Genomic DNA, 19,084 nt, shown 5'->3' with positions numbered 1-19,084 from the left:
CGAGGAGCTGGTCGTGGTGATCATCGCCACGAGTCACCGTCAGACAGACGTTTAAACCCAACGGGTTCACTAACGCCCCTTTTTAATAGGGCGGGAAATCTGCCGTCTTTACCCGGTCTGGGCCTATAGGTGACTCCACTCCCTGACGCCCCGCCGGTGTTGGCTCTTCAACAGCCCTCCTGAAGTGGTCCCCATTGCAGCCACTCCTGCCGCGGTTCGAGAAGGCATCTCACCACCACCTGCCCCCTCTCGGCAACTGGGGACAGGCATTAAATACCGGCTCTTCCAGCGACCCTCACGTCCCCGGGAATGAACATTATCAGTTTATAATTCGGCATTCTCATCTTTAATTCCTTTTTTTTTTCCTGACTTGTCGATAGACTGGTAATGGGAACAGGAGGAGGCCATTCCCTTCAGCCCCTCGAGCCTGTTCCGCCGTTCAATCAGATTGTGGCTGATATTATGGAGCGTGACTCCATTTACCCGCCTTGGCTCTGAAGCCTTTAATCTGCCCAACACAAAGCTCCGCTTTTGAAATTTCCAGATGGCAGGGGGAGAGTTTTCCCGATTTCCACTCCCCTTTTGTATGAAGAAGTGCTTCCTGACATCACCCCTGACAAATAATTGTAAGGTTATGTCCCCTTGTTCCTGGATTTCTCCGAGGGCATTTTGGGGCTTATCTGGCCTAGGCCTCGCGAGGAAAAGAATGGTCAATTGGTTTTTTTGAGGGGGCGGTGGGGTCGGGGGTGGTGGGAGAAGAATTGTCGATCACGCACTCTTGGCTGGATATTTGGGCTTGTTGCTAAGGAGAAGCTGGATGACCGGGAACCACCCAATGTGTTTTTATTTCATCCCAGAACAAGAGGCGTCACAGCTGAGCAACGCGGGAGCGATTGCGGGCGGCGTGATCGGAGGCATCCTGGCCCTGTTGCTCGTTGCCTGCCTGGTCGGGTTCTTCCTGCACAAGCGGCAGAGAGACGCTGCCGCCAGCTCGTACGACCCCAAGACCCGCGTCTTCGGGGAGCGCAACGGCGCCCCGCAGCCTGACTACACCTACCGGCCGGACTCTGACTCCGAGAAGGGCCCCAGCCTTACCGCCACCACCACCGCTTCCGCCGAGGCCCACCAGCCGGCCGAGGCCGAGAACCTGCTGCAGATCCAGCCGCCCATCTACGCCAATTCCGAGGACGCGGAGTCGGCCAGCGGGAAGGGGCCCGTGTTCGCCCGCCGCGGCACCCACCCGGAAATGGAGGACGACATGGAGTCCCAGCACGACGGGTCCATCATCTCCAAGAAGGCTGTTTATGTCTGAGTTCTGAGGCGCCCTCCCCCCCCCCCATCCCCACCCTTGAATGTGACATCATCTCCCTTGTGTCTAAACCACGCACCCCCCACCCTCCCCCTTCCTCCCAATAAACTGAATCGGGGAGGGGGGAGAGAACGACTGAACAATGAACTGCAGTGCATGTTAACAAAATGGCGGCGGGGTCAGGGGTCGGCATCTGAATTGACCTCTGCTCTTGTGTTCTCCTTTTTTTGTGGGGATGGGGGAAATTATGTCCTGCTGAACAGACGACTACTTATGGGTTGCCAACTCTGGTTTGGGATGTGCTCCTGGAGATTTCGTCACGTGATCGAAACGGCCCTGACCCTCCCCGCCATTGTGACACCCATCCTCGTGAGGCCCCGCCTTCTCGCCATTGGACGACCGACAAATACTTCGGTACCCGGATTGGACAATTGTCAACCTGCCAGTCAAAAGAGACTTTGTTTCCCTCCCCCACCCCCCACAGTCTGCAATACTTTTACGAATGCTCAAAGGAAATGAAGGGGGGGGCGGGGGGAAAGGAGAAGAAAAGCAGGCACCATTTTTGTTGGTGCCTCTACAGATTTGTGTCCAGGGCGATGCTGGCTGCAGCCATCTGGAGATGAATCTTCACTTCTCAGACGCCAGGGCCATCCTGGAGGGCGTTTTCAACCTGGCTTGCTTACCCCAGTGCATGCTGGTCCTCCTGTATCAAGTGATCGGTGCGCAGCTTACCGTAATTCCCGAGCGTTTTGCGATGAGGGGTCAATGATGGTGGGATGGAAGGTTAAGAGTAGGGAGCCAGTCGGCTTTAAGATCTACGCGCCCCCTCCCCCCCCCCCCTGCCCCACACCGATTTAAAGCAGAAATTTGCTGTTAAGAGATCTTTGTTTTTAATAATGTCTCCTCCCTCGGGGTTGGAGTGAGAGAAACAACTGTGATATGCCGTGGGTTTGCGTGCTGGCGTGCGAAGAAGGGACCTGGATCTTATGTGACTGAGGAATGGCGATTTCGGCCAGAGGGCTATAATTGGGAAGCACTGTGTGACTTGTCTTGTGATGTTTGCTCGTGGAAGGGGGTTATTGAGCTACCGCGCACTGAACAGATTTGTCTTTGTAGCTTGTTTTCAACATTTTGCTTCAAAATCCAGTTTATTTTTTTTTTAACTCCCCACTTGTGCGTAAGGATTTTTTATTCTATAAAAAAAAAATTCAGACTGATTTTGGGTTCTTCTTTCATATATTTGTTCCTGTTCTGAGCATTCACTTATCCCATTGTTTTATAGTCCCGGGGCATCGGTTTAAGATTGGATTCCTCCTTCCCAGCTTAATGCCTGCTACAGCAACTTGCGTTTACAATGACGTCTTCAACGGAGTAAACCTCCCAAGGCGCTTCTCAAGCACATAAATCGGGCAAGAATTTAACACCGAGCCCACATAAGGAGATATTTGGGACAGGAGACCAAAAGCTAGGTCGGTTTTAAGGAGGAGAGGTTTAGGGAGGGAGTTCCAGAGCTTGGAGCACAGCCACCAACGGTGGGGCAAAGAAAGTAAGGGATGGGCCAGAGGCCAGAATTGGAGGAGCGCATAAATCTGAGTAGTAGGGCTGGAGGAGGTTACAGAAATGGGGGTGGGGGGACGGTGGGGTGGGGGAGGGGGGGGGGACGGGACGGGGGGGGTGGGGGAGGCGAGAGGCCGTGGAGAGTTTTGCAAACGAGGATGAGAATTTTAAAATTCTAGGTGTTGGGCAGACTGGGAACCGGTGTGTGACACGGGACCATATGAAGAGGGAAGATTGAGGCTGAACTACTCCCCCCTGCCCCAAGCCGGTCTGCCCTCTGGTTTGGCAGGTGGCAGCAAGGTCAGTGGCTCGCGCTCTCGACGACAAGGGAAAGTGGGGATAGATCGGCCAGGGCTCCTGCTCCAGAGTCCTGTAGCAGTGGCGGCGCTCCCCATGGTCGAACAGCCCGAGTGGGCTCACCGAGTGCAGAGCAGTGGCGTGCTGGTGAGCTAACTTCAGGGCTGGTACTGCCAGCAAAACTCTGCCCCCCCCCCCACAGCCCAAACACCAGTCAGTCCCTTCAGGAAAGATGGGGGAAAAGATTAGAGGGGATTTAATTGTTCACGTGGGGTGACCTCTCTTGAATATTTTAATGGAAAGCGATTGTTTAGTAAGTGGGGGTGGGGAAAGAGATTGTTACAACCAGCCTGCATTTTAGGTTCTTGATCTAATTGTTGTCCAACAATTTAACCGCTTGGCACTTGTGGCTAATTGGGAATCCCAGATGTGGCTAATGGCATTGTCTGATTGGCAAATAAAAAGTGGTTAATGGACACCATCCTTGGGCATGTGATCTCAATACTGGTGTTCCCACGGTCAAGCCATGTGAACTTTAATCTCTTCGGAGCATAAGATGAGAAGCAGTGAGTGGTTTACTTGGTTTCTGGGATCTGGTCGGTGTTTTAAGTGAATAGATGCAGGTGAACGTGAATTACACTTGCCTGTGTTGGGTAGCTGAGGCGATTTCTACTAAAATTAGCACCTGTGGCTTAAAACTGCATTGCTGTAGCAACAGCTGTAGGCTAGTCGCCGATTTTTCTCTTGGACGGCGCTGGTCTCGGTGGGCCTCCCATTCGTTGAACATCCATCCAAATACAGGGTTCGATGAGCAGAGGGGTAGTGGCACACCAGCGAGCTCACATGGAGGCAGGCCGTTCACTTGCTTGAGAGCATGTTCACTGACCCTGTTCATTCAGGAAGTTGAGTGTGTTGCCGCTTCTGTTAATAATCCCGAGAACTGGGCCGGATGTTAATATTCTCGTGCTGCATCATCAGTATCTTTTTTTAAAAAAAAAAGACTCATGTAAAAATCCCGATTCGTGAACCGTCTTCTTCCTGACTGAAAACGGCGTATCAAATCTGAACTAACTGACTATATTTTACTGGCCCCATGTGTCCTTCTGTGTCACGGGGCAAGATCGAAGACCCTGTGCGTTTTGATGGGGTGGGGTCTGGTTCCCAGTAACCGATAGCACCTCGTGAGAGTAACACAATTAACTGTTAATTATACACCAATGTGAAATGTGTTTGTACATAATAAGCATCGACTAGATCAGCTCTTGTGACCACAATTGCAAAATGACTAGAGATATTTTTGGAGGAGAAAGTGAAGTTCTGTCTTTTTGTTTTTTATAGGACTAACTGAGGTGGTCTCAAACTTTTTTTTAAAATGCAATGTGTAAATAGAGTATTGAAGTGAATGGAATTAAATGTCTGGGTGTGTTGGTGAGTGTAGATGCTAGGCAAAAGATTGTGTGTGTGGATGGGTGGGGTGGGGTGGGGGGAGAAGAGCGTGAGAGGGGCTGGCAGGGAGAATAGGGGAAGAGAGACTGGGGGGGAAAGGGGAGAAGAGCGACTGACTGGGGGGGTGGGGGGAAGAGAGTGAGCGAGAGACTGGTTGGAAGAGAGTAAGAGAGACTTGGTGCAGTGGGGGGGAGAAGGGGGGGTGGAGAATTGAGACTCTGGTTGGCGCACTACGACGGAGTGGGGACGAGAGAGGTAAGTTAGCCAAAGCTTTCTGCTCCTGGTCGCTATCCAGGGCCTCCAGCTGGAGATTACGGAGGAAGTTTTGTTTATGGGGCATCAGCAATCGACTATAAGTGGCACTTGGAGGGGATCTTGCCCCACTCCCTCCCTCTCCCATGTGTGTATGGACATCAGGTTGGGTTGTGGTGCTGCCCCTGTAGTTGAATAGCCTCCCAGTCACTGCGTATAGTGGTCAGCTAGGCAGGTTGCTGGAATTGGGGTCATCAGAGCAGGAGTGAGGGGGGGGGGGGGTGGAGAAAGAGAGGACATAAGACTTTAAACTAACTTGGTCTGTAATTACCGGGGCTAGATTGTTCACTCTCTGCTCTATAGAGGCATGAAATAATCGTGTCTTAAGGCCGTGGTATTTCCCTTCCTCTGGGGGGCCTGGGATGTTTGCAGTCTTGTCCCTAGTGCCAAGCCTACATTTACCCTGAACTATTGTTGAAAATGTCATTTTAATTTGTGTGGTCTCTCTGTCTCACACTGTCTCAATAGCTACCCTAGGTAGCCATGTACTAACGGAGTCTAGTTGGGACCATTGATTTCTTTACGAGTGTTGTAGAAACCTTTTTTTGGGGGGAGCGGGTTTGAAAAGTCTTTTCTTCTTGTGGAAGTGTGTCCTTGTCGTGTTGGCTCTATTTCCCCCCCCCACCATTTGGGCAGATTTCCTACTTCTGTAAATAATTACCGGGCTTAACTTTTTTTTTTGTAAATGTGATGACCCAGGAAATTTATTTTGTGGTGATTTGCTCTAATTGGGTCTGAACCAGTGCGGCGCCCTCTACAGGGGATCTGTGGCGTACGTGAGAAGGGAAAGAAACAGCGTGGCTCTTTGACCGTTCAATTTGAAGAATCCTCACTGAGACACGCAGAGTCCAAACCAGGAAGTTTCAAGCAGGAAATATAAATTAGACCTTAATCGTGTATAGAAAGCGGAATGGAGATTGGGAAAGACCGATGAGATTGAGAGACAGGCAGATAAGAGTCAGATCGAAAAAGTAAAAACACATTTAATTAAAAAAAAAATCTTCAACACGAATTAACTTCTGAGAGAATGAGACTGCACACTTGTAAAATTACATTTCAAGGCCAGTTGTTTGGTAGTAATTATTTATTAATGCGCCATTTAAAAAAAAAAAATTCACTTACTTACTGAATGCACTAGCCCTAACTTATTTTAAAATATTTATTTCATGGGGAATTAATGAGCTAATGCCCCATGTTCATGCCATTGCATTAATTTCTGTTCCGAGTCTAGCGGCGATAACTGCGACCGTGCACCCTGTGGAGAAGCGGGTTATCTCGGACAGCAACTTCCGGATTCCCGCGTTTAACGCGCCTGTGCGTACTCCAGAAGTTGCGGTCCGATTGACTCCATGATAACCAAGTGAGCCTCCCTGTTCCTATTAACCCAAAGTTGTTCACTAATGCTGACCGGGATCCTGGTTGTTTTATTGAACAGATTTGTCCTGCCTTTGGGGCAAGTCTCCCTTTCCTATCCCCCTCTTCCTCCTTCTCCGCACCTTCCCAAAGTAAGTTCCAGATCAGTGCTCCCGCTCGGCTGCGCATTGCTGGGAAAGTCCCGCACAGGCCTCTCGCCGGCTCCTCCGTTGAAAATACCGCGCATGCGCAGAAACTTAAAGGGACCACGCACGGAAAGAAACAGGCTTCGTCAAGTGACCTCAACGCAGTCAGTCAGCAATGGAGACAACGCTCCCTTCAATTTATTGCGCTCCAGAAACTGTTCTATCTGAGGGAGAGGTGAGGCTTACAGGGAGATATGGGTTCAATCTTGTCTGTAGTCTCTTGCATCAATCGCGAGTTTTAACATCGCGCCTTTCATGACCTCTGAACCTCCCAAACGCACTGCAGCCAATGGAGTCTCAAGTGTGGTCACTGTTGTAACGTAGGAAACGCGGCAGCCAATTTGCGCACAGCAAGCTCCCACAAACGGCAATGCTACAAATGATTAATTGGAACTGTAGTGGCTTTAAATGTTGGTCAGGACAGCGAGATAGTATATCGTGGTAACATTAACAGGAGGAGGCCATTCGGCCCTCGGGCCTGTTCCACCATTCAGTTTGATCATGGCTGATCTGTACCTTAACCCCATTTACCCAGCCTTGATAGAAAGGAAGACTTGCATTTATATAGCGACTTTCATGACCTCTGGCATCTCTAAGAACTTGTGAAGTGTAATCGCTGTTGTAATGTAGGGGCTTTTGACCCATATCCCTTGATATCATTGCCTAACAAAATAATTTCTGAACTTATCGATCGCACGGTGTCAGCCAAGGCTCAATGGGCAGCACTCTCTCTCTCTCTCTCTCTCTCCTGAGTCAAAAGGTCATGGGTTCAAGTCCCACTCCAGAAACTCAACCCTGTAATCCAGGCTGGCACTCCCACTGCCAGCGCTGAGGGAGTGCCGCACTGTCGGAGGAACAACACTGAGGGAGTGCCACACTGTCGGAGGAACAACACTGAGGGAGTGCCGCACTGTCGGAGGAACAACACTGAGGGAGTGCCGCACTGTCGGAGGAACAACACTGAGGGAGTGCTGCACTGTCGGAGGAACAACACTGAGGGAGTGCCGCACTGTCGGAGGAACAACACTGAGGGAGCGCCGCACTGTCGGAGGAACAACACTGAGGGAGTGCTGCACTGTCGGAGGAACAACACTGAGGGAGTGCTGCACTGTCGGAGGAACAACACTGAGGGAGCGCCGCACTGTCGGGAGGGCAGCACTGGAAGAATGCCGCACTGTCTTTCAGATGAGATGTTAAACCGAGGCCCTGTCTGCCTTCTCTGATAGACGTAAAAGATACCACCACACTATTTTGAAGAGCGGGGTAGTTATCCCCAGCATTCGGGGCAATATTGTTCCCTCAACCAATATGACTGACAACAGATTATTCGGTCGTGATCACTTTGCTGTGTGTGGGAGCTTGCTGTGCGCAAGTTGGCTGCCGCGTTACCCACATCACAACAGCGACAGCACTTCAAAAAGTGCTTCATTGACGTCACGAGGTTGTGAAAGGTGCTATAGAAATGCAAATTCTTTTTAGACTTTCGACAGCCCTGTAGTTCCAAACACTAGTGTGTTTCCATGGCAATGGTGGCTGTGTTTGAAATTCAGCTGTGTAACACAATCCGACACCAGTTACTTTTGTTAAAACCGAGCTTGGCAGGCAGTGACCTGCGTTGGAATTGTTGGATCTGACGGCTCTGCTCGCGTTGCTTCAGAAGAGAGTCAAAAACTCCGTGAAATCATCGAATCTTACAACACAGAAGGAGGCCATTTGGCCCCTCATGCCTTGTGAGCTCTCTTCTTCTCGCTCTACCCACAGCCCTGAAAATTCTTCCTTTCCAAGGATTTATCCAATTCCCATTCTGAAAGTTACGATTGAGTCCGCTTCAACTACCATTTAAGGCAGCGTGTGCCAACTCACTGAGCCATAAAGACTTCTTCCCATCTCCCCATCTCCCCCTCTGGTTCTTTACCGATTACCGTCAATCGGTGTGAGTTAGGACACGGGGCAGTGAGCACGGGGCGATGGGTGAGTGGGACTCGGTGCGAGTTAGGACACGGGCAGTGAGCACAGGGGGTGATGGGTGAGTGGGACTCGGTGCGAGTTAGGACACGGGGCAGTGAGCACAGGGGGCGATGGGTGAGTGGGACTCGGTGCGAGTTAGGACACGGGGCAGTGAGCACAGGGGGTGATGGGTGAGTGGGACTCGGTGCGAGTTAGGACACTGGGCAGTGAGCACGGGGGGTGATGGGCGAGTGGGACTCGGTGCAAGTTGGGACCCAGGGCAGGGGGTGATGGATGAGTGGGACTCGGTGCGAGTTAGGACACGGGGCAGTGAGCACGGCGGGTGATGGGTGAGCGGGACTCGGTGCGAGTTAGGACACTGGGCAGTGAGCACGGGGGGTGATGGGTGAGCGGGACTCTGTGCGAGTTAGGACACGGGGGCAGCCGAGTTTTGGATCAGCTCTAGTTTACGTCGGGTAGAATGTGGGAGGCCAGCCAGGAGTGTGTTTGAATAGTCAAGTCTGGAGGTAACAAAGGCAGGGATGAGGATAAAGTCATCATTATGATCACTGGTCCCAGGGATGAGGGACTTCATTCTCGTAAATCTCCCCTTAAACATTCTTGACAACAGCCCTGTTGGTGAGCTCTCGTATGTTTGGGGAGGTTGAGCGACCATGGTCTTTTTCTAAATGTCTCGATGTGTTCGAGGAGTTTGTTTTCTGGTGACGAGACTGCGTAAGGATTGGCCCCTTTGCTATAACCCGATGAGTCGTTACCAGGATCTGTTGTACCTAAACCAGGCTTGTGGGAACATCCTTTATCTAATGGTCAGTCTATTCGGACTATGGTACTTCTGACGCTGCACATCAGGAGTTAGCCGTGTCTCATTGTCATGGGTTTGAGTCTCCACTCCAGGGACTTAATCCGCACAATGAAGGTCGACGTTCCCAGACCAATACAATCGGAGGGGCTGCACAGTCGGAGGGGCCGCACAGAGGGAGCACCGTATTGTCAGAGGTGCCATCTTTGGATGAGACGTTAAACAGAGGTCCCTCAGGTGGACATAAAAGATCCCATGGCCACTATTTCAAAGAAGAGCAGGGAGTTCTCCCCCGTATCCTGGGGCCAATATTTATCTCTCCACCAACATCCCGTAAAAACTGTAATCTGGTCATTTATCACATTGCTGTTTTGTGGGAGCTTGCTTTGTGCAAAATTGACATTTCCCACAGTGCAACAGTGACCACACTTCAGAAAGTACTTCATTGGCTGTAAAGCGCTTTGCAACGTCCTGAGGATGTGAAGGGCGGTATATAAATGCAAGTTGTTAGTCCCCCTCCTGTCGGCTCAAGCCATCGACTGCTCTTTGTACCTCGGCCTGTATTTTGCTATTGCTCTGTGAGCGAGCATTCGCTTCCTGAGGGAGTGCAGCTGGGAGGCTGGGCAGGGTTGCCAACTCTGGTTTGAGCTATTGCTCGAGCTGGCTGTCACATGATCACCTGCCTCCAACTGCAGCAGCACCCCAGACATTGGTCGTCTGACATGTCCACCCGTCGATGCTTCTCCTGGGCTGCGTGTAGCGGTGTCCTGGCGATTAATCTTCAACTCCTCGAGACTCTCGGGGGGGGGGGGGGTATCACGGAGAGCCCTGGAGACTCCAGGGCTGGGCCTGGAGCGTTGGCAACCGTAAGGTATGTGAGGCAAAGGTTTCCACCCAGCCAGTGAAAGAGGGGGGCCTGTTAACACGGAACAACGGGGCCTACTGTATCTTTGCACTTGGTTTGGGACAGGGTCTTCAATCCTATTGGCCGTGGTGGTGCGATTTGAAATCTGGGTGCTCGGCAACAAGGAATCATGTGCTCGGGTCAACATCCCATAATTCCTCAGAACAGGCCCCTTATTTTTCTCAAGTTAGCGGCCGCTTCGAGTAACGCTTGTGGGGGCAGAGAATCAATCGTGGCTTTCGAAAGGGGAGTTTGAGAACTACCTGATTTTTGGAGGGGGGGAGATTTGCAGGGCGGGGGAGTGGGACTGGCTGACGTGCTCTCAGCCGGCACGGGCTCGACAGGCCGAATGATGGCCTCCTGTGCCGTGACCGTTCTATGATCAACAGCGGGCCATGGTAGTGTGTGAGGATCGCGGGGGGGTGGGGATGTGCCGCTGTGGGACCATCCCCCGCTTGTCTGTCCCGCGCAGAGATTTCTGAAGAAGCAGACGGTAAATCTACGGCCGGACTAGAATTGCCAACGCGGGTTGGATGGATTTCTGCCGATTCCATCACGCGTGCTCACGCTGTCAAGTAGGTCCCCTCCCTCATCTCTGCTTTATTTTCGGATTGCCCCATTCTGGAGATGAATCTTTCAATTCCTGCAGGCACCAGGGCCTTCCTGGAGAACTGGCAACCCCAGGGCTTACAAAGGGAGATGCTTTTTCAATCCATGTGGTACGCATTTAAATGTCGACTTTGTTTTTTGTGTAGTTGTATTAAATGTTTTTTTTTAAATAAATGAGCGAAAAAGAATTTATCTATTTTTTTGTCTGACTTTTGTACGGGTCTCTGCTTTCTCTCTACCCCAGGAGAGTGAGCGACCTAACTCCGATGCAACCAGCTCGAGGGTCTGAATGGCCTCCTCCTGTGGGTCCTGCACAGTTCTGCTGAAGTGCTGATCCACTGCTCCACCAGGGTGATAACGGGGCTAAAAGGGTTACACAGACTGGACTTGTGTGCCCTCGAGTGTAGAAGATTAAGGGGCCATCTAATCAAGGTGTTTGAGACGAAATAAAGGATTCGATTGGGTTAGAGAGAGAAACTGTTGCCTCGGGTGGGGGCAGTCCAGAACAAGGGTGGGGGGGGGCGTCACCTTAAAATTAGAGCCAGGCCGTTCAGGGGTGATGTCAGGAAACACTTCTTCACACAAAGGGCAGCGGGAATCTGGAACCCTCTCTTTTCTCCCTCCCCCCCCCCCCCCCCCCCCAAAAAAAAAGCTGTCAAGGCCAGGGGTCAATTGAAAATTCGAAAACTGAGCTCTATCGATTTGTGGTGGGTCAGGGTGTTGAGGGTCACGGAGACGAGGTGGGTAGATGGGGTTGAGTCATTGAATGGTGGAACAGTCTCGAGGGGGTGAATGGTCTCGTCCTGCTCCTATGAGTCCTGTACCGTTAAGAACATAAGAAATAGGAGCAGGAGTAGGCCATACGGCCCCTCGAGCCTGCTCCGCCATTCAACAAGATCATGGCTGATCCGATCATGGACTCAACTCCACTTCCCTGCCCCTTATTTCCTTATCTGTTAAGAAACTGTCTCTTTCTGTCTATTTAAATATATTCAATGTCCCAGCCTCCACAGCTCTCTGAGGCAGTGAATTCCACAGATTTACAACCCTCTGGGAGAAGAAATTCCTCCTCGTCTCAGTTTTAAATGGGCGGGCCCTTATTCTAAGACCATGCCCCCTAGTTCTAGTCTCCCCCATCAGTGGAAACATCCTCTCTGCATCCACCTTGTCCAGCCCCCTCATAATCTGATACGTTTCGCTGGGAAAAGATTTGGTGTTGCAAAGACGGGGATGGTGAGGAAAATCGCCCAATCATCTTCTCATTGGCCTAGCAAGGCGGGAATTCCCTTGGGAGAGCAGGAAATGACTGGGGCTCCGGAATTCTCAAATCTTTCACCCGTCTGGCCACCAGCACTGGTTGGTTGTATTCCCGGAAGGTTTCATCACATGGTCTCGGCTTGGCGACCACCCGTTATGGGATGGTGCGAGATCAGAATCTTGTGTATAGGTACCTCCCATCATTTCATGTGGGGCGGCATTCCACAGGGAGGCCTCTCTAGCAAGGCATTATAGGCCATTATCTCTTTCCGATGAATAAACCTTTTTTTTTCTCCTCGGGAACTGTCGACTCCCAGTAACCAAACAACGTTGAGGGAAGAATTAAAAAAATTAGGTGTCAGCTGTGGCTCGGAGTCCGAAGGTTGTGGGTTCAAATCCTACTCCAGGAAATTGAGAACACAAATCTCGGCTAACACTCCGAGTGCAGTGCTGAGGGAGTGCTGCCCTGTTGTAGGGGCAGTACTGAGGGAGTGCTGCCCTGTTGTAGGGGCAGTACTGAGGGAGCGCCGCACTGTCGGAGGGGCGGTACTGAGGGAGCGCCACACTGTCGGAGGGGCGGTACTGAGGGAGCGCCGCACTGTCGGAGGGGCAGTACTGAGGGAGTGTCGGAGGGGCGGTACTGAGGGAGCGCCACACTGTCGGAGGGGCGATACTGAGGGAGCGCCGCACTGTCGGAGGGGCGGTACTGAGGGAGCGCCGCACTGTCGGAGGGGCAGTACTGAGGGAGCGCCGCACTGTCGGAGGGGCGGTACTGTCGGAGGGGCTGTCTTTCAGATGAGGCGTAAAACTGCAATCGGGTGGATGTAAAAGATCCAGGGCACTATTTGGAAGAAGAGCAGGGGGAGTTCTCCCCGGTGTCCTGGGGCCAATATTTATCCCTCAATCAACATAACATAAAAACAGATTATCTGGTCACTATCACATTGTTGTGTGTGGGAGCTTGCTGTGCGCAAATTGCTTGCCGCGTTTCCCACAATACAACAGTGACCACACTCCCAAAGTACTTTGTTGGAGACGTCCGGTGGTCGTGAAAAGCACGAAAGAAATGCAAGTCCTTTCTTTCTTTCTTTTTACTCGCGTATTTACCACAGACCTAAAAATCTTCCTTTGAATGTTTTTGACGTGATAAAGCAAATTCTCTCTGGTCTTTTCTTGGTCCAATACGTGCATGGTTGTTTTATTTTTAAAATATATGGCCACCTTTCAGTATCAGCAGTGTTGGAGAGGCTGCAGAGGAAGTTTACCAGAATGGTACCATGGCGGCCCTCCGCATTGTGGAGAGGCGAGAGATTGTTCTCCTTCGAACAGAGAAGGTTAAGGGAAGATTTGAGGTGCTCAGAATTATAGAGAGGTCACAGCACAGACGGAGCCCATTCCGCCCTCCAGCCCGTGCCGGCTCTCTGCAGGAGCACCTCGGCCAGTCCCACTCCCCCCGCCCTTTCCCCGGAGCCCTGCAAATCTCTCTCCTTCAGGGACTTGTCCAACTCCCTTTCGAAAGCCACGATTTGAGTCTGCCTCCATCGCCCTCTCGGGCAGCGCATTTCAGATCCTAATCACTTATAAGAACATAAGAAATAGGAGCACGAGTCGGCCAATCGGCCCCTCGAGCCTGCTCCGCCATTTAATACGATCATGGCTGATCCGATCGTGGACTCAGCTCCACTTCCCAGCCCGCTCCCTATAACCCTTCACTCCCTTATCGCTCAAAAATCTGTCTATCTCCGCCTTAAATATATTCAATGACCCAGCCTCCACAGCTCTCTGGGGCAGAGAATTCCACAGATTTACAACCCTCTGAGAAGAAATTCCTCCTCATCTCAGTTTTAAATGGGCGGCCCCTTATTCTGAGACTATGCCCCTAGTTTTCGTTTCCCCAATGAATGGAACTATCCTCTCTGCATCCACCTTGTCGAGCCTCCTCATCTTGTTTGTTTTGATAAGATCACCTCTCATTCTTCTGAACTCCAATGTGTACAGGCCTAACCTACTCAACCTTTCCTCATAAGTCAACCCCCTCATTGCCGGAATCGACCGAGTGAACCTTCTCTGAACAGCCTCCAAAGCAAGTATATCCTTTCTTAAATACGGAGACCAAAACTGTACGCAGTACTCCAGGTGTGGCCTCACCAATACCCTGTACAGTTGTAGCAGGACTTCTCTGCTTTTATACCCCACTAAGTAGTGTTGTGCTGAAGAGTCACTGCTGGGACCCCAACTATTTACAATCTATATAAACGACTTGGAAGAAGGGACTGAGTGTAACGTAGCCAAGTTTGCTGATGATACAAAGATGGGAGGAAAAGCAATGTGTGAGGAGGACACAAAATCTGCAAAAGGACATAGACAGGCTAAGTGAGTGGGCAAAAATTTGACGGATGAAGTATAATGTTGGAAAGTGTGGGGTAATGCACTTTGACAGAAAAAATCAAAGAGAAAGTTATTATTTAAATGGAGAAAGATTGCAAAGTGCCGCAGTACAGCAGGACCTGGGGGTACTTGTGCATGAAACACAAAAGGATAGTATGCAGGTACAGCAAGTGATCAGGAAGGCCAATGGTATCTTGGCCTTTATTGCAAAGGGGATGGAGTATAAAAGCAGGGAAGTCTTGCTACAGCTATAAAAGATATCGGTGAGGCCACACCTGGAATACTGCGTGCAGTTTTGCTTTCCATATTTACGAAAGGATATACTTGCTTTGGAGGCAGTTCAGAGAAGGTTCACTCGGTTGATTCCGGGGATGAGGGGGCTGACTTATGAGGAAAGGTTGAGTAGGTTGGGCCTCTACTCATTGGAGTTCAGAAGAATGAGAGGTGATCTTATCGAAATGTATAAGATTATGAGGGGGCTTGACAAGGTGGATGCAGAGAGGATGTTTCCACTGATGGGGGAGACTAGAACTAGGGGGCATGGTCTTAGAATAAGGGGCCGCCCATTTCAAACAGATGAGAAATTTCTTCTCTCAGGGTTGTAAATCTGTGGAATTCTCTGCCTCAGAGAGCTGTGGAGGCTGGGTCATTGAATAAATTTAAGACAGAAATAGACAGTTTCTTAACCGATAAGGGGTTATGGGGAGCGGGCGGGGAAGTGGAGCTGAGACCATGATCGGATCAGCCATGATCGTATTAAATGGCGGAGCAGGCTCGAGGGGCCGTATGGCCGACTCCTGCTCCTATTTCTTATGTTCTTCTTCTATTGCAGAGGAGGCAGGTTTAAGATAATTGGCAAAAGAACCTGAAGGGAACATGAAACTTTTTTTAACGTAGCTGGCTAGGATCTGGAATGCGCTGCCTGAAAGGGTGGTGAAAGCGGGTTCAGTAACTTTCGAAAGGGAATTGGATAACTATTTGAAAAAGGAAAGATTTGCATGGCTATGGGGAAAGAGCAGGGGTCAGTGGGACTATTTCCCCCCCCCCCCCTGCCCTCCTCGCCGATGTACTTGCCAACAGGGTTCCCGAAGGAGCAGGACCATTGCTTTCTCTCTGGCCCTGGTACGGAGTCTCATTTTCAAACATCTGGGCTGAGATTGCCGAACTCAATGCTGACTAGGGAGCCAGTCTAACTCTGATCCAGGCGGCCCAGGGGTACGCACTGAGCCACCAGGTCTCCCTATTAACCGATTCAGTGTCCGAGCTCTTGGCCATAATTCTGCCTGCATCACTGACTCCTCAAACTATGGCCTCCTGCATTGGGCAGGGTGATAATATAAGAAATAGGAGCAGGAGTAGGCCATATGGCCCCTTGAGCCTGCTCCGCCATTTAATAAGATCATGGCTGATCTGATCTTGGCCTCAACTCCACTTCCCTGCCTGTTCCCCATGACCCTTCACTCCCTTATCGCTCAAAAATCTAACTCCACTTTAAATATATTCGATGGCCCAGTCTCCGCAGCTCTCTGAGGCAGCGAATTCCGCAGATTTACAACCCTCTGAGAGAAGAAATTCCTCCTCATCTCAGTTTTAAATGGGCGACCCCTTATTCTGAGACTATGCCCCCTAGTTCCAGATTCCCCCACAATGGGGAAACATCCTCGCTGCATCTACCCTGTCCAGCCCCCTCAGAATCTTGAATGTTTCAATAAGATCACCTCTCATTCTTCTAAACTCCAATGAGTAGAGGCCCAACCTGCTCAACCTTTCCTCATAAGTTAACCCCTTCAACCAGGAATTGACCTGGTGAACCTTCTCTGAACTGCCTCCAATGCAAGTATATCCCTCCTTAAATACGGAGAACAAAACTACGCAGTTACGAGGTAGAAAAAGCCACAAAATAACGTCAATTAATCACTGGATGTTTTTTTTTGGATGAAAGCGTTGTCGGTTTTTTGAGGAGAATTTCTGGATACACTTTTAACCCAAGTGTTGATATTTGTCAATGAGTAGGGAAGTCCCTGGATTACCTCTGGGAAATGATGGTTAAAATGTCAAAAAAAAACCCAGGGTGGGGAAATTCCAGGTAGTGCACGTGAATTCAAGAGACCAAGATGACTCTGCCGATTAGCTTGTGAATGTACGTGACTTGCAGAGATCGCTGCACTATTTTTACTTAATCTGCAGCCAAAGGGAAAACGAGGCCTAGGTCTCGCACTTGTCACCAGCCTAAATTTCACCTCCGGCCCAGTCCTGCAATCGGGTTCGGGTAGATTCCTAATTCACCTCCCGAGGCCTATGATTTTTTTTTTTCTTAACAATGCAACACGCAAGAGGGATTAATCGATCATTGTTGACCTAAATAAACACCGAATGTTAATCCACGGCACATCAATAGTGACAGGCTATGCTAATTTAATTTTGTACCCATCGGTCTCCCATGGCAACCGAGTGCAGACTCCAGTTGAAAGGGTGATTTAAGGCCGAGAATAACCAGCACAGGAAAGGCGGACATATTTCAGACCCCATTTTATTATGTTTGCATTATGAATTCTGCTCTCAACATTTAGAACGGGGATTGCCTATGTGAAATTGTCACTGATTCCTGGGATGGGGGGATTGTCTGATGAGAGATTGAGTAGACCGGGCCGATATTCTCGAGAGTTTGGAAGAATGAGAGGTGATCTCATTGAAACATACAACATTCTTACAGGGATTGACAGGGTAGATACAGGGAGGGTGTTTTCCCCCCCGGGCTGGGGAGTCTAGAACCAGGGGTCACACAGTCTCGGGATAAGGGGTCGGCCATTGAGGACTGAGATGAGGAGGAATTTCTTCACTCAGAGGGGGGTGAATCTTTGGAATTCTCTGCCCCAGAGGCCTGTGGAGGCTGTCGTTGAGTATATTCAAGGCTGAGGTTGGTAAATTTTTGGAGACTTGGGTGATTGGGCGAAGGAGGAGTTGAGGTTGATTTTTTTTTTTGCATTTAAAAATATTGCTCCATATATTGAAGAGTGGTAACCTGGTGCAGTTTTATTAATACAGCTGAAAATGGTTTTAATCGCTAAAATAACACGCATTTGTGAGTAACCTGATTTTTAAATAACTGAGAACAACTTTAAAAATACTTAATTTTTAAGAGCTTCCTCAAAGGCCCACAATTAGTGGAAAGGCTCCAAGGTTGATAATTTCATCCTGGGGCAGGGCCAGTTTTGTGGGCGGAGCTGGCTTCCAGTGTAATGTTTTGTAAACCAGTGCAATCGATCGTAGAAACTCCATTTGCACTTAATCCCTCGATCGTTTGTGCTGGGTTGGCAGATTTTCTGGCAAAATGCACTGAAGCCCAGTGGAAACTCCAGGCCAAAGCCTCTGCTCTTCTCGATGTCCAGCTCGAGGGAGTGGTCATCGGCCTAGCAGTCTAAAAGCATGGAGGCAGTTGAGGGGTTTGGGAGGAGGGTGCAGAGGTCGAGTTGAGTACCATCAGTGTGCAGGTGAAAGCTGACTCCATGCCTGTGAATTATGGAAGGTAGATAAGAATTAGGCATGAGCCAAGGATAAGAACTGTCAGAGACCAGATGTGAAGGAGTACTGGTGGGTACAGGTCTGTCACTGTATAACACTGGGGTACAGTACTGGTGGGTACAGGTCTGTCACTGTATAACACTGGGGTACAGTACTGGTGGGTACAGGTCTGTCACTAACACTGGGGTACAGTACTGGTGGGTACAGGTCTGTCACTGTATAACACTGGGGTACAGTACTGGTGGGTACAGGTCTGTCACTGTATAACATAGGGGTACAGTACTGATGGGTACAGGTCTGTCACTGTATAACACTGGTGCAGTACTGGTGGGTACAGGTCTGTCACTAACACTGGGGTACAGTACTGCTGGGTACAGGTCTGTCACTGTATAACATAGGGGTACAGTACTGGTGGGTACAGGTCTGTCACTATAACACGGGTACAGTACTGGTGGGCACAGGTCTGTCACTAACACTGGGGTACAATACTGGTGGGTACAGGTCTGTCACTATATAACACTGGGGTACAGTACTGGTGGGTACAGGTCTCTCACTGTATAACACTGGGGTACAGGTCTGTCACTGTATAACACTGGGGTACAGTACTGGTGGGTACAGGTCTCTCACTGTATAACACTGGGGTACAGGTCTGTCACTGTATAACACTGGGGTACAGTACTGGTGGGTACAGGTCTGTCACTGTATAACACTAGGGTACAGTACTGGTGGGTACAGGTCTGTCACACACTGGGTAACAGTTAAGTCTGAAATGGGTTCAGTTAACCACTCCATCGTTTCCAATTGTTATGAATAAACCCACCATTGCTTACCAGGACAGTGAGGCTTCGGGCAATAAATGCCAGCGACTGCCACATCAATGGAATGAATGAAACAGAAACATTTGCTGCAATTTTTCCCTCGTCACCTTGGATAAATCCTCGCAGTTGACAGTAAATAACTTCTTGAGTCTGATACATTGCGGCGCACAGCAGGATGAGATAGAGTTTCACTCGATCTGCCCACGCTATCTCAGGGTTTGTGTAATCGGGGGAATACCACGGGTTTTAGACTCAATGGTTTGTGTTTTATTTTTAGTGGTACTGCTGTATTTATTTCCTTAATAATGAGCAGAGAGATTTGAGAAGCCCAGGTACGCT

The 19,084-nt window shown here is 50.0% G+C and overlaps 1 protein-coding gene across 2 annotated transcripts in view; it reads left to right on the top strand.

Annotated features, from left to right (window-relative positions):
* LOC139240381 (nectin-2-like) overlaps positions 1-19,084 on the top strand; it is an 83,631-nt gene that overhangs the window by 46,667 nt on the left and 17,880 nt on the right. Inside the window, exon 6 of one of the 2 annotated variants that reach the window (XM_070868867.1) lies at positions 858-2,911. The exons of the other annotated variant lie outside the window; for it this stretch is intronic. Coding sequence (XP_070724968.1) covers positions 858-1,312 — 455 coding nt within the window. The 3' untranslated portion in view covers positions 1,313-2,911. Of the gene's footprint in view, positions 1-857; positions 2,912-19,084 lie in introns of those variants that run through there. 2 annotated transcript variants of the gene reach the window in all.

This window comes from Pristiophorus japonicus, chromosome 31, assembly GCF_044704955.1.
Source record: "Pristiophorus japonicus isolate sPriJap1 chromosome 31, sPriJap1.hap1, whole genome shotgun sequence".
Classification (NCBI taxonomy): domain Eukaryota; kingdom Metazoa; phylum Chordata; class Chondrichthyes; family Pristiophoridae; genus Pristiophorus; species Pristiophorus japonicus.
The sequence above is the reverse complement of the archived record's forward strand: the minus strand, read 5'-3'. Positions and strand labels throughout refer to the sequence as shown.